The following is a 12659-nucleotide window of genomic DNA, read 5'->3' as shown; positions in this document are numbered from 1 at the left end:
ATTTTATTTCGCACATCAATATATAAATGTAAATTGTTTTGCATACAAATTCATAGATAATAGAGCAGGATTAAATTTTGCATTTTAGTTGAATATTTACTTTGGTCCAATTTTTTTTTCTCTAACTTGTGTACTTTAATATGTACTATAATTAAGATTGATAGTATATTTTTTCATTTGTTAAAAAATATAAAATTAATTTTTCAAATTTTTTTGTTATCATCCCATAATAATTTTTATTATTCTATATTATTATATTAACCGTGCATCGCACGGGTAAAAATCTAGTTATGTGGAATAGTAACTAAATTTATGGAGCCCAAATTAAGCCTAATATGCACCTAAATCATGAGAAAAAACTAATATGGTCAAGTTACAACAAAAAGACAAAAAAAAAAAAAAAAAAAAAACTGTAGTTCGTGGGACGACACGCATGTTATTAGATTGTTGTTAACATCTTTTTGTTGAGAGATGTTGAATTATGCGGACGAGAAGCGACGGATTAGGCTAACTTTTTCCTTCGCTGCCGCCCTTTGACTGTTTTTGTCCGTCCGTCCCCTCTCCGCATGCGGACTGTGCGGATCCCCGGTAACAAGGGGTTTAATCTTCTTCTACGAAAGAAAAAGAAAAAATCTAATTCTTTTTTCCTTTTTCACTTTATTTACTTTAGTTGTTGGATGTTACGATTTTCAATAGGGGCTTCTTTAAATATAAATATATTCGTGCTGTGACCTACTTAAGCTGCAGTTTCTTACCAGAAAAAAAAAATAAAATAAAGAAAATCGTACATAGCACAGTTAATTAAAGACTCAGGTGGTTAATATGCGAAATATAGTTGCTTTGCATTTCTTGTTAAGTTTATTTTTTAAAACTAAACAAAACAAATTGTTTGCTATTTTTTCCCAATAAACCAACAAAAAACAGAACCAAAAAAAGACCTCATTTTAAGCAGAGTCACCTGATTCACGGGTGAGTTGCTTTTTGTTTACAAAATTCTCTCTAATTTTTCGGGAAGGGGTATACACACTTCTTAGTTCTTACCACTTTAAATAGAAAATTATTATATAAATTAAGCATCGAGATCTGCTTCTGCTTTTTTTTTTTTTTTTTTTTTTTGAGAGAGAGAGAGATAGGTAGCATGTTATTCGCTTTGTTTATTTTATTTAAAAATAAATTTAGCTAAAAATGTGAATTAACTAAGATTCGAATTTGAGATATCGGGTACAAATTATTAAGTCTTTTGTCACTTGCGCGAGAGACGATCAGTTCTGCTTTTCTCTATGATATTTTTGTGGTTGCTACATATAGAATTTATAGTAGATGAGCATGAAAGTGATTCCCACCGAATCAACAAGTTAAGCGATTAATAAAGCATTTGTACTTTTTACAGTACTAGCTAGTAGTTGGAGCGGGGACGGTTGGTCCTTAAAAAAAGTGAACAGATTTGTTTGTTAGGCAGTTTTAGGATGCATCTGATACAATTTATTGCGCATGGGTCGGCTAAATTGTGGGAGCGAGCACAGAGTAATTGGTGGTTGGTTCCTCTAATTTTTTCTTTTAAAATTAAAAAAAAAAAGAGACAGGGACTTGTGGGACCTATGTATTGTACGAATAATGAATCTATCCTGCAATTTTTTTTCTCCCTTCCCATCCTTATCCCCAAGCACTCTATGAGAAATTGACTGGGGTTCCTACTTTTCGTATCCCGATTTCACATAAAAATGATCAAATTCTGACCGTCTCTAGCACAAATGGCAAAGAACTTAGTGATTGATAATCGAGATCCTAATTGTGAATTCTAGTTGATTCACATTTCTAGTTAAGTTTATTTCTGAATGAAATAAATGAAGCGGATAGCATGCTATTCATCTCTTAAAAAAAAAAATAAAAAGCTTTAAATATCATTCCTGTCATTTTGCACTTTTTTATTTTAGTACCATGTGGTTTAAAGTGTATCAATTTAGTATCCGTGGTTTTATTTTTCTTTTTTTATTATTCCCTTTACTAATTTTTTTTTTATTAAATCAGTTACAAAGTTAAAATTAAAAGATGTTAAAGTAAATATTCGATAAACTTAGATCGAATATCTGAAGTTTTTTATATATAATTTAACGAAAAGTTAACAGAGGAGCTCACGAAAAAAAAAACATTGTACTAAATTGATACACTTTAAACCATAGGGTATTAAAATGAAAAAGTGTGAAACTATAGGGGTAGTATTTGAAGTTTATCCAAAAATATATTCGGAGTTGATCTCATGCATCGCATTGAGAATTTTGTTGTGAATTATTGATTTAAAAATAAGCTTGGAAAAGGTATATTTTATGTGTTGGTTGTTCGATTTTGCTCTTGGGGCTTGTTGTGGTGAGTTTGTTTTTTCCCCCTTTGAGAAAATGGTATCCTGCTACATTTTCGTTTATTTTTTTTATATATTGTTGTAGTGAGTTTTATAGTAACATTTTGCTAGAGAAACAAATAGCCAAAAGTCCTTTTAATCAGTACAAAATTATACATTTTATCGGGCAAAGTTGATGATATATAAATTAACAAACATGATGTTATCGAAAGATTTTAGAAAAAATAGATGTAAAAATATTATATTTCTGCTGAACTTTGTTCCCTAAGTTTTTTATTTGAGTAATCTTATCTGTATATTTTTTAAAAAAATTATATATGTTTGTACAGAGAATATTTTTCTTATAATATATTTACCTCTTTATGCAAGTTGATCAGCCATGTTACTATCCTTGATAAATGTCTCCGAGTAACAGTACATCTGCATAGGGATGCTTATGTTTTCGAGGCATTATTAACAGGGACATTTATATGATGTCACACAAAGATAGGGGCCAATGTTATTTCATATGGACTCGCAACTTGCAAGTGGCATAATCTTTTCTCCTATGTCCAAATTAAGTCATAGTTTGAAACGCTTTTCTTTTCTTTTTTTTGCATTTTGATGTTTTTTTTTCTTTTTTCAAATTAGAGATAAAAGACACGGATGTTAAATAATTATGAACCAAATCAAAGAGCATCTTTTAATTCCCCGTGCCTAATTTTCTATTTCGGATTGTGGTGTTTGGAGCACTACGTCTCTTCCTTTCTTGATTCGGTGAAGTTTTTAATTATTTATGAACCAATAACACGATGAGCTTGTGATAAGTAAATCTACATTAATATGTATGGATTGTCCTTTGCTATACAGATATTGTGACAGAGACCATGCATGTTTGAATTAAAATAAAAACGTTATGCTGTATATTTTATACGCTATATCTCAATTATTCCTTTTATATATATATATATATATATATATATATATATATATATTGTTACTTCAATTTCTATTTAGAAGATGCTTTAATTACCTTATCTTTTTCACTTGAATTCTTACCCTTATATTGTATTGCATTTTTATGCTTTTCTATGTACACTCTTGTCTGAAAAGTTTCGGAGCCAATTTCACATGATCATACCGAAAAAAAAGAAAAAAAAAGAATCATAATACCAGAACAAAGATTACTCAATCATGGACCAATAAGAACAACTCCAGTGAAAGAAAAAGAAAAAGTTAAAAGATTTCTAATGATGGGCTACAGTTAGAAAGGATGATACGTAGATATGGGATTAATACTTTGTTTACTTCCCTTGTAGATCACACCATAGGTGTAAACCATTTATGTTCCTCTCTATAACCGTCCTTTTCTTTTCCTCTATTTATTTTTTACCTTTTCTCAAAGAATGTGTACATAAATAAATACCATCTTATTCCCATCTTTATTAATTACCTCTTACACGCAACGCATTTAGACATCAATCTCTAACTAATCCCTTTGTTTTTTTCTTTGTAGCTTCAGCTTCAAGCTTTTCTCGTAAGTGATAAGCCCATGCAGAGGCGTGGGCAAGGACGCAAAGTTGTGGATTGTGAAATATGTAGTCGTTATAGGTGATATGATGGGTCACTTTAATTGAGCTAAATTATTGCCTTGTAGTTGTAGATATTGCTTAGAAGGAATTAAATTTTTTTTTTCCTTTTTTGGCCTTTATCTCCTTCGTACTCCATCCAAGTATTTTGCCTTCTAGAAGATGATATTCTCAAAAAAGAAAAAAGAAAAAAAGAAAAAGCAATTTAACTTTATGTGACCTAATGGAACTTAAAACCCCTTAGCATATGTGCATGCATGATGCATTACGAGCCTCTCCAATGATACTATCTTGGGCCATAAGGAAGATGAGCTTAGTGATCTAATTAGGTGCCGTTTGAAAAAAAAAAAAAAAGTGATTTGATTAGGTGAGTTGTGGGAGTCTAATAATGTAGAGCATATGTGGAAATGGTTTTGTATATTAATTTCTATGTACAAGAGGAAATGATTAGCTCAGCAAGATCTTAGTGTGGAAGAGGTCGATCTTTCGTTGTTGCGAGTAAAAGTGGGTTTTTAACATTGGACGACAAACTGTATATCCTGTATAGGATTTATATATAATCAATTGTGTTTAGTCACATGAGATAGTGAATGATCTAATCGATTACAGTATTAGAACTCGAGTCGAAGTGATGTCGAAAAAGCAATAATCGTTGTTGTTTCAGCATCAAGCAACTGCCATAGATAAGATTATCTCTTTTCTCTCTCGCTTCCTCTGTGCACGCATACGCACACACAGAGGTGTCAAAGAGACAAGCTTTGTTATGATGGATGGGGCATCACTCCACCAAATTTCCCACTTCAAGTCAACAACAACCTAATCCGACCACCTAAATACCAAACTTTAGAATTAGAGGCCTCTGCATGAAGTGAAGTTTGAACAAGAAGCTGAAAAGTACATAACAATCTCTATATTTTTCTCATTTCTTTTGGGGTCAAAAACCAGAGAATCTACTTATAGTGTCAAATGCCTAATCTAATTATTAATCTCGGACATAATTAAGTTTAGACCTATCATATTTGATCCACATGGCCTGTTAATAATAATTTCTGCTCGATTAATATTACTCTAAATGTAGATTATAGCTGCATAATCAAGTCACATACCACTATATATCTTTTGAAAATAGAGAACAATACTAACAAGGGCATCAATGCGACGGTTGTTTTCCTCCAACTAAAAGGTGCTCTTTATGTCAAACCACGCTGTAATATTTTCAGATCGTAAATACGACCATGTCGAATGGTCAATGCCGTAAAGGAAGTAAAGATCTTCTCAAGATAGTGAGAGGGGGACACCTTAAACTTAATGGACATTTACAAAAGTTAAAAGGGCTCCTTGTAATATGGATTATAGATAGCATGCGCCTTGAAGTTGAAATGATCTATGGATTTGAAATGATAATAAAATATTAGATCCCTTCGAAGACTAATTGGAGTGCCCAAAAAGCCAAGATTATTTTGGCATTTACAGTGGTGAAGGGTCGTTATCTGGTATTTTGTAGGCGCAAAATTGCTTCTTCATAGCAAATTAGCTGCACTGTAAAGTGTTCTAAACTCAAGGTAAAAAAAAAATATTGCATGATTTGAGAGTATGAATCTTTTGATATATCAAGCAACTTATGTGATTGATCTTTTAAATAAGCATCTCATCCTACCATATTATATTAAACCCAGAATACATTGCTCCTTTGATTCTATTTTGATACATGAATATTTTATTCAAGATTTTTTTTTTTTTGATATACACAAAAAGCATGAATAATTTATTATTAAATATCTTATTCCAGGCATCCAAATTCAAGACTTTAATATCATATCACCTTCAAATATAACGATCTTTAATTTGTATCTAACTTAATTACTCATGATAATCTCTTCTATAATCTGTGCTAATATGTCCCATATGCTTGACCCATGGCTTGGGACACAGGCCCTAGCATAGCAATATGATGCTCATATTAGTTGCACTATATATATGTGGGGCAAATACACATTTGTAGCATGTAGGCTATTTCCTGTTAGCAAGGAACATTCCTTTATCCTACGCAAAAACTAGTAAATCCTATGGGGCCAAGGCTATGTTGGTACCAAATATCTCGACACGAAAAAGGATAATAATACGGTGTTTAAATTGTCATCGTGCATCAATAGCAAAATGTATCTAAATTATTATTATTAGATGATTCAACTATATTCTATTAATTCGTTTGTAAAAATTTTCTACATATGAGAGATCAAATTTACTTTTTAAATTAGTAATTGGAGAGAGAGCGAGAGAGAGAGATAAGCCGCAATTACAGTTAGCCTTACTCAGTGGTCCAATCACAACCGTCCGATCTGCATCCGACGGTCCAAATTAACGTTATGGTAATAACGCTACGTGATTGGGTGGATGGGGGTTACACGTAAGGGTTAGAGAAAAAAGATGGGGCCCACTTACTCATTTCCCACCAATATAAATACAACTCATTTTGCTTCTCACTCTTCAATTCCCCCACCCTGGATTCTAGTTTTTCTCTTTCAAGGAAAGAAGAGGAGAGGAGAGAGAAAAAATAATTTTTTTAAAAAAAAAGAAAAAGAAAAAAAGGGTAGAATAAGCAAAAGCAAGGGAGGAGGAGTAGAGTGAGAAAACATTTAAAAAATAAAAATAAAATAGATAGGAGAGAGAAAAGACAAGGGTCAGGGGAAGTGGAAACGTAGAGAGAGAGAGAGAGAGAGAGAGAGAGAGAGAGAGAGAAAAAGTAAAAAAATTTAGTAAAAAATATATATATAAACCAGCTGTTCTTGTGTCCTTCTCCCTCTGCCTCCCTCCTCCCCAGTTCCCACCATTTTCTCTCTCCACTCTCTCTCTCTCTCTCTTTCTCTCTCCATAGAGAGAGAGGGGGAGAAGTGTTGAGCTTTAGAGGAGAGGAGAGGACCCAAGGAGCCATTTTTATGGGCGGCGGTGGCACTGCTCGTTTTGGCGGCGGCGGCGGCGGCGGCGGCGCTGCTTGCTCCGGCGGCGGCCACCGTGTCCTACGACCACAAGGCCATCACCATTAATGGGCAGCGGAGGATCCTCATCTCCGGTTCCATTCACTACCCGCGGAGCGTCCCCGAGGTCCCCTTCCCCTCCCCATTTTTGTTCCCTCTCGTAAATGTGGCTCCTTTATATACGCTGGTCTCCTATGGAGGAGCTTCTTAGCTATTTTCTACTCACTTTTTCGTTTTATTTAATTTTTTTATTTTTTATTTTTTGATTTGGGCCCTCTTTTTCTTTTTTGGGTGGGGGTCGGATTCAGATGTGGCCGGATCTGATTCAGAAGGCTAAAGATGGAGGATTGGACGTAATACAAACTTATGTCTTTTGGAATGGCCATGAACCTTCCCCTGGTCAGGTACCAAAAAAGTTTTTTTTTTTCCTTTTTAAAAGGAGCTTTTTTTAATCTCTGTCTCTGCATTTAGGAACTATGTCTATATTAGAGATTCATACATGGGTTTTTATTTATTTATTTATGTTTTTTTGTAGTATAATTTCGAGGGGAGATATGATTTGGTTCAATTCATCAAGCTGGTTAAACAAGCAGGGCTCTATGTTCATCTCCGCATTGGTCCCTATGTTTGCGCCGAATGGAATTTTGGGTAAAAGAATTTAATAAATTTTTTTTTTTTCTGATAAGGACTCCTCTGATCACTGATTTAATATTTCCAATTTGGCATTAATTTTTCAATTTTATCCTGTTCGATTCTCAGAGGTTTCCCTGTTTGGCTCAAATATGTCCCTGGTATCAGCTTTAGAACCGATAACGAGCCTTTCAAGGTAGGAATCTATTAAAATCCTTCTTCTCTTCGCCTTTCTTTCTTTTTATAGTTTTTGTTGATTAAAATTTACTATCATGTTCACATTTAACTGTTGGCTATATTTTGAAAACTTTTTTTTTTTAAAAAAAAGGCGGCAATGGAGAAATTCACGACGAAGATCGTCGACATGATGAAGTCCGAAGCTCTGTTTGAATCGCAAGGTGGTCCTGTGATTCTTTCTCAGGCATGTCCTGTATCTTCTATTTTTTTTCCTGTTGGCATATCAATTAGTCCTGTACAAAATATATTTAGGTAAGGAATAGAAATTGATGGAGCTTTATTGGGGTATCTTCTTCGATTCGCCAACTAATATTTACTATATACAGATCGAGAACGAGTTTGGGCCTCTGGAATGGGACCAGGGGGAGCCCGCGAAGGCCTACGCGTCCTGGGCCGCTAATATGGCGGTCGGCCTCAACACCGGAGTCCCGTGGGTTATGTGCAAAGAAGACGACGCACCCGATCCAGTTGTATGTATACCCCTTCCTCACTTCACTAAGCCTCTTTCTCTCATCACTTTGAATCTAATCTGTTTCATACTATTTCGCTTCACTTCATTGTTCGTCGCAGATATTTCTTTATAGATGGCATCATTTTTATTTGTTTTACTCTTTTGATTTACTTTAGATTTTCTTTCCTCTGTGGCTCCTACCACAGCTTGTACTTTACTCCCCTCAATAATTAAAACCTGCAGATTAAATAGCCCATTGAATTATTGGAAAAACCTGCATTTTTAGTACTTCACACCCCTACGAAACAGGGTAAAGTGCTAGTGGTTTACGATTTTAGGGTCGTTTTACATATCAAGGGCGTAAAGTGCAGAGTACGATATATTTGGTCGAGTTATCTGCATTTTAGCCTTACGTATAATTCAGGGTTTTATTTTGCTAGTGTTTGTTACTGTAACTCAACTGTATTTGAACTTGCCACTTACAGATTAACACATGCAATGGATTCTACTGTGATTGGTTCTCACCAAACAAGCCATACAAGCCCACTATGTGGACCGAAGCTTGGACTGCTTGGTATTCTTTTTCTACTTACCAAACCAACTAACACTCTTATTTATTCTTCCGTCTAGAATCGGAAGTACAAGTCCCCAAATCCCCCATTATGACATCAACTCTCGCATGTCCTTATCTGTTTGATGAAACGCAGGTACACAGGATTCGGTACTCCGGTCCCTCACCGACCTGTCGAGGATCTGGCATTTGGCGTTGCCAAGTTTATTCAAAAAGGCGGATCTTTCGTTAACTACTATATGGTGAGAAATCTTAATTTAAACATTAAATTTGTTGAAACTTTTGGCATGCCTGCCAATTTAAGTGTTGCTTATTTTTTTTCTGCTTACGTTTCAGTACCATGGAGGAACAAACTTTGGCCGGACGGCTGGCGGCCCCTTCATCGCGACGAGCTATGATTATGATGCGCCAATAGATGAATATGGTGAGCTGAACTTGCTTCTTTATATTCTTAAATTTCTCTTGTTGGTTTAAATTCTAAAATTTTCCTTCTTTCTCTCAATTTCTCTTGTTGGTTTAAATTCTAGATTTTTTCCTTCTTTCTCTCATTTCGTCCTACATCGTACAAGGTGCTTAACTAAAAATTTGCTCTTAGAGTGGTAAAGGACTTGATGGTTGGTACCCGAGACCCAAGTTCGAATCCTAGTTGATTCACATTTCCAGCTAAGTTTATTTCTAAATGAAATAAACGAAGCGGGTAGCGTGCTACCTATCTCTCTCAAAAAAAAAAAAAAAAATATTTACTCTCAGTTATTATTACAGGACATGGTAAATTGATTTCATCACAAATTTGCTCTAGTTTTGTTTGCAACTGTTAAATCACAAGTCTTCACCACTCACTCTCTCGAAAAAAAAAAAAAGGAGCAAAGGAATGAAAGGAAAGGAAGGAGAACAAAGGCGTATAGCGATAATTTTGTTGTTTCTAGAATCGTGACATAACTAACTCAAATTAGTTGTCTTGTTTACAATAATTATTTCATATTGGAAACATGGGTTTAAATTTGTCCACTTTCAGGTCTACTAAGGCAACCAAAGTGGGGCCATTTGAGGGACTTGCATAAAGCTATCAAGCTGTGCGAACCGGCTCTGGTATCCGGCGACCCTGTGGTCACGTCACTGGGAAGGTCTCAACAGGTTCGGATTTTTAATGCAGCTTGATCTTTCCTTTCTTCTTTAGGAGTATTTTGATGTGGTTTGCAACTAATACTTTTTTTTGGCTTTTTTTTAAAAAAAATTGTATACAGTCCTCTGTTTTTAGGTCGATCTCAGGGGATTGCGCTGCTTTCCTTGCAAATTATGATTCGGGGTCTTACGCGAGAGTAACTTTCAATGGAATGCACTATGATCTTCCGCCTTGGTCCATAAGTATTCTTCCTGACTGCAAAACAACAGTATTCAACACCGCAAGGGTGAGGATTTAAATGCTTAATTATATGTATTGTAATTGCTTCTTTCTTCTTAATCATTCATAACAAACCTTTGTTCTTGTTGTAATTGGTCTAGTGAAACACTATTTTCTCTAAAACTTTAGCACTCTCATTCAAATATGCTTGAGGAGATTCCTTTTTAATGTCAATGGTGGATAAGGCTGGTCAGACTTAAACTTAGAACCTCTACTACGATAACATGAGCATGCGAACCTATCACTTTCTATAAAAGTTTAAGCTGCTAGAGAAACAGTAAATAATATTTCAATGTGATAATAATATGTAATATTGGATTTTTACCTTGCTAAATGCACTAAATCTATATGCTTCTACTTATAAATCTCAATTGCTATTAGCAGGTAGGGGCTCAGACTTCGCAGATGTCAATGGCGGCTGTCGGAGGATTTTCATGGCAGTCATTTAATGAAGAGATTGACTCCTTGGATGATGATTCTTTCACGACAGTTGGATTATTGGAGCAGATAAATGTCACACGAGATACTACAGACTATTTATGGTATACGACATAGTAAGTACTCGACTTATTCCCGGCTTGGACGTAAACTGTGATAGAAGTTGATAGATTCTTCTGATCTGACCATTGTGCTGAATTTTTTTATTTTCAGCGTGGACATAGGCCAGGATGAGCAGTTTCTTAAGAACGGGCAGTATCCTGTCCTCACCGTGATGTCAGCTGGTCATTCGTTACATGTTTTCATTAATGGACAGTTGGCAGGTTAGTTGGCTTCCCTTGTAAGGTTTACCGAAAGGGACTTTTATATATATATATATATATATATATATATATATATATATATATATATATATATATATATATATATATATATCTCCCTGCAAAGTGCAAACCATATATTTGTAAGATATGAATTTTCATATGTATCTCGCTCCTAAGTGCAGATTCTTATGAAGATATAGGCAAGGGTGTTTATATAAGTTTGTTTTCCGAGAGCGAATATCAAAATTGATACTTTTGCGACTAGGAAGAAATTAGAGGACTCTTCTGTGTGTTTAATGTGTCCCTTTTTTTGGCTTAATCTTTGTTTTGTGTCTTCTGTAATCCTTTACCAGGGACGGTGTATGGTAGCATCGACAACCCTAAATTGACATATACTGGAAATGTGAAGCTTTGGGCAGGCAGCAATACTATTTCCATCTTAAGTGTGTCGGTTGGTCTCCCTGTAAGTTCATCATTACCTCTCGTTGGGTATCCAATTAGAATTTGGTGTCTACCGTGTGGTTTTCTGAAAATTCTGCGGGTGTCCTTTTTTTTTTTTTTCCAATCATCGTAGAACGTTGGAGAGCATTTCGAGACATGGAATGCTGGAGTACTTGGTCCGGTGACACTGAAGGGTCTAAATGAGGGAAGAAGGGATCTCACATGGCAGAAATGGACTTACCAGGTTAAAATCATCTCACGACAATATGTTTTAATTAGTGTTGAATTTTGTACAACTTAGTAATTCGATGAACATGTGCAGATTGGTTTAAAAGGCGAATCTTTGAGTCTTGATACACTAACCGGAAGCTCCTCAGTTGAGTGGGAAGCAGCTTCTCAAAATCATCCTCTAACATGGTACAAGGTGATGATTTGCAACACATAATTCAGTCATTTCTACATTAAATTTCCTATGATTTTCGCACTAAGTAGTTACTACTACGACTAAAACATGCAACCATGTGGTTACAAGACTGAGACCATTTCACCGAGCAAATGGCCCTTGGAAAGAGAACCTGAAAACTAACATATTTTTCTAAAATGGGCTATTTCAGGCTTTCTTCAATGCACCGGGTGGGGATGAACCATTGGCCTTAGATATGAGTAGCATGGGAAAAGGACAAGTGTGGATTAATGGACAGAGTATTGGTCGGTATTGGCCCGGTTACAAAGCATACGGCACATGCGGGAGTTGCGATTACCGTGGAACATATGATGAGACTAAATGCCAAACTAACTGTGGAGATTCCTCTCAAAGATGGTAGTTATTCTATTTCGCTACAAAATCATCTATTTTCATATGTAACTCTGTAAAATCTTAATTTCCATATATATACCTCTTGAATGTGCATTTTTTTTCAAATATATGAAATTCAAATTTTGCAAGGATGTATACTGAAGTAGATAATTCTGCAGTGGTATTTATCTTTGTATTTCCAGCTTAAATAATTCTGCTATTCTTGTGGATCAGGTACCATGTTCCTCGTTCATGGCTGAATCCAACTGGAAACCTAATAGTCGTATTGGAAGAGTGGGGTGGCGACCCCACCGGTATTTCTATGGTGAAGAGAACTATTGGGAGTGTTTGTGCCGATGTCTCAGAATGGCAACCATCGATGAAGAATTGGCGCACTAAAGACTACGAGAGGTCAAAAGTCCACCTATTTTGTCATCCTGGACAAAAAATAACACAGATCAAATTCGCTAG

General features: G+C 35.2%; 1 protein-coding gene and 1 long non-coding RNA gene across 2 annotated transcripts in view; both read left to right on the top strand.

Moving 5' to 3' along the window:
- Positions 1 to 4046, top strand: part of LOC109721987 — a 13698-nt gene extending 9652 nt beyond the window's left edge. The window contains exon 3 of the long non-coding RNA XR_002219337.1: positions 3852 to 4046. This is a non-coding gene — a long non-coding RNA (uncharacterized LOC109721987). The remainder of the gene's footprint in view (positions 1 to 3851) is intronic.
- On the top strand, positions 6886 to 12216 carry LOC109722240 (beta-galactosidase 2). Its single transcript, XM_020250194.1, has 17 exons — positions 6886 to 7026; positions 7208 to 7303; positions 7435 to 7547; positions 7659 to 7725; positions 7858 to 7950; positions 8093 to 8236; positions 8703 to 8791; positions 8925 to 9030; positions 9125 to 9212; positions 9804 to 9922; positions 10033 to 10197; positions 10575 to 10744; positions 10842 to 10951; positions 11305 to 11414; positions 11526 to 11636; positions 11715 to 11816; positions 12007 to 12216. The coding sequence occupies exons 2-17, from the start codon at positions 7208 to 7210 to the stop codon at positions 12214 to 12216; spliced, it is 1893 nt and encodes a 630-aa protein (XP_020105783.1). The 5' UTR covers positions 6886 to 7026.

Source organism: Ananas comosus, linkage group 16 (genome assembly GCF_001540865.1).
Source record: "Ananas comosus cultivar F153 linkage group 16, ASM154086v1, whole genome shotgun sequence".
In the NCBI taxonomy this organism is placed as follows: domain Eukaryota; kingdom Viridiplantae; phylum Streptophyta; class Magnoliopsida; order Poales; family Bromeliaceae; genus Ananas; species Ananas comosus.
The sequence above is the reverse complement of the archived record's forward strand: the minus strand, read 5'-3'. Positions and strand labels throughout refer to the sequence as shown.

Excerpts from the sequence above, each read along its gene's own strand:
- LOC109722240 (XM_020250194.1), top strand. The coding sequence starts at position 7,208 with ATGTGGCCGGATCTGATTCAGAAGGCTAAAGATGGAGGATTGGACGTA. Across the intron at positions 8,237-8,702 it reads ACGACGCACCCGATCCAGTT|ATTAACACATGCAATGGATT; the intron begins GTATGTATACCC and ends TGCCACTTACAG. Across the intron at positions 9,213-9,803 it reads TGCGCCAATAGATGAATATG|GTCTACTAAGGCAACCAAAG; the intron begins GTGAGCTGAACT and ends GTCCACTTTCAG.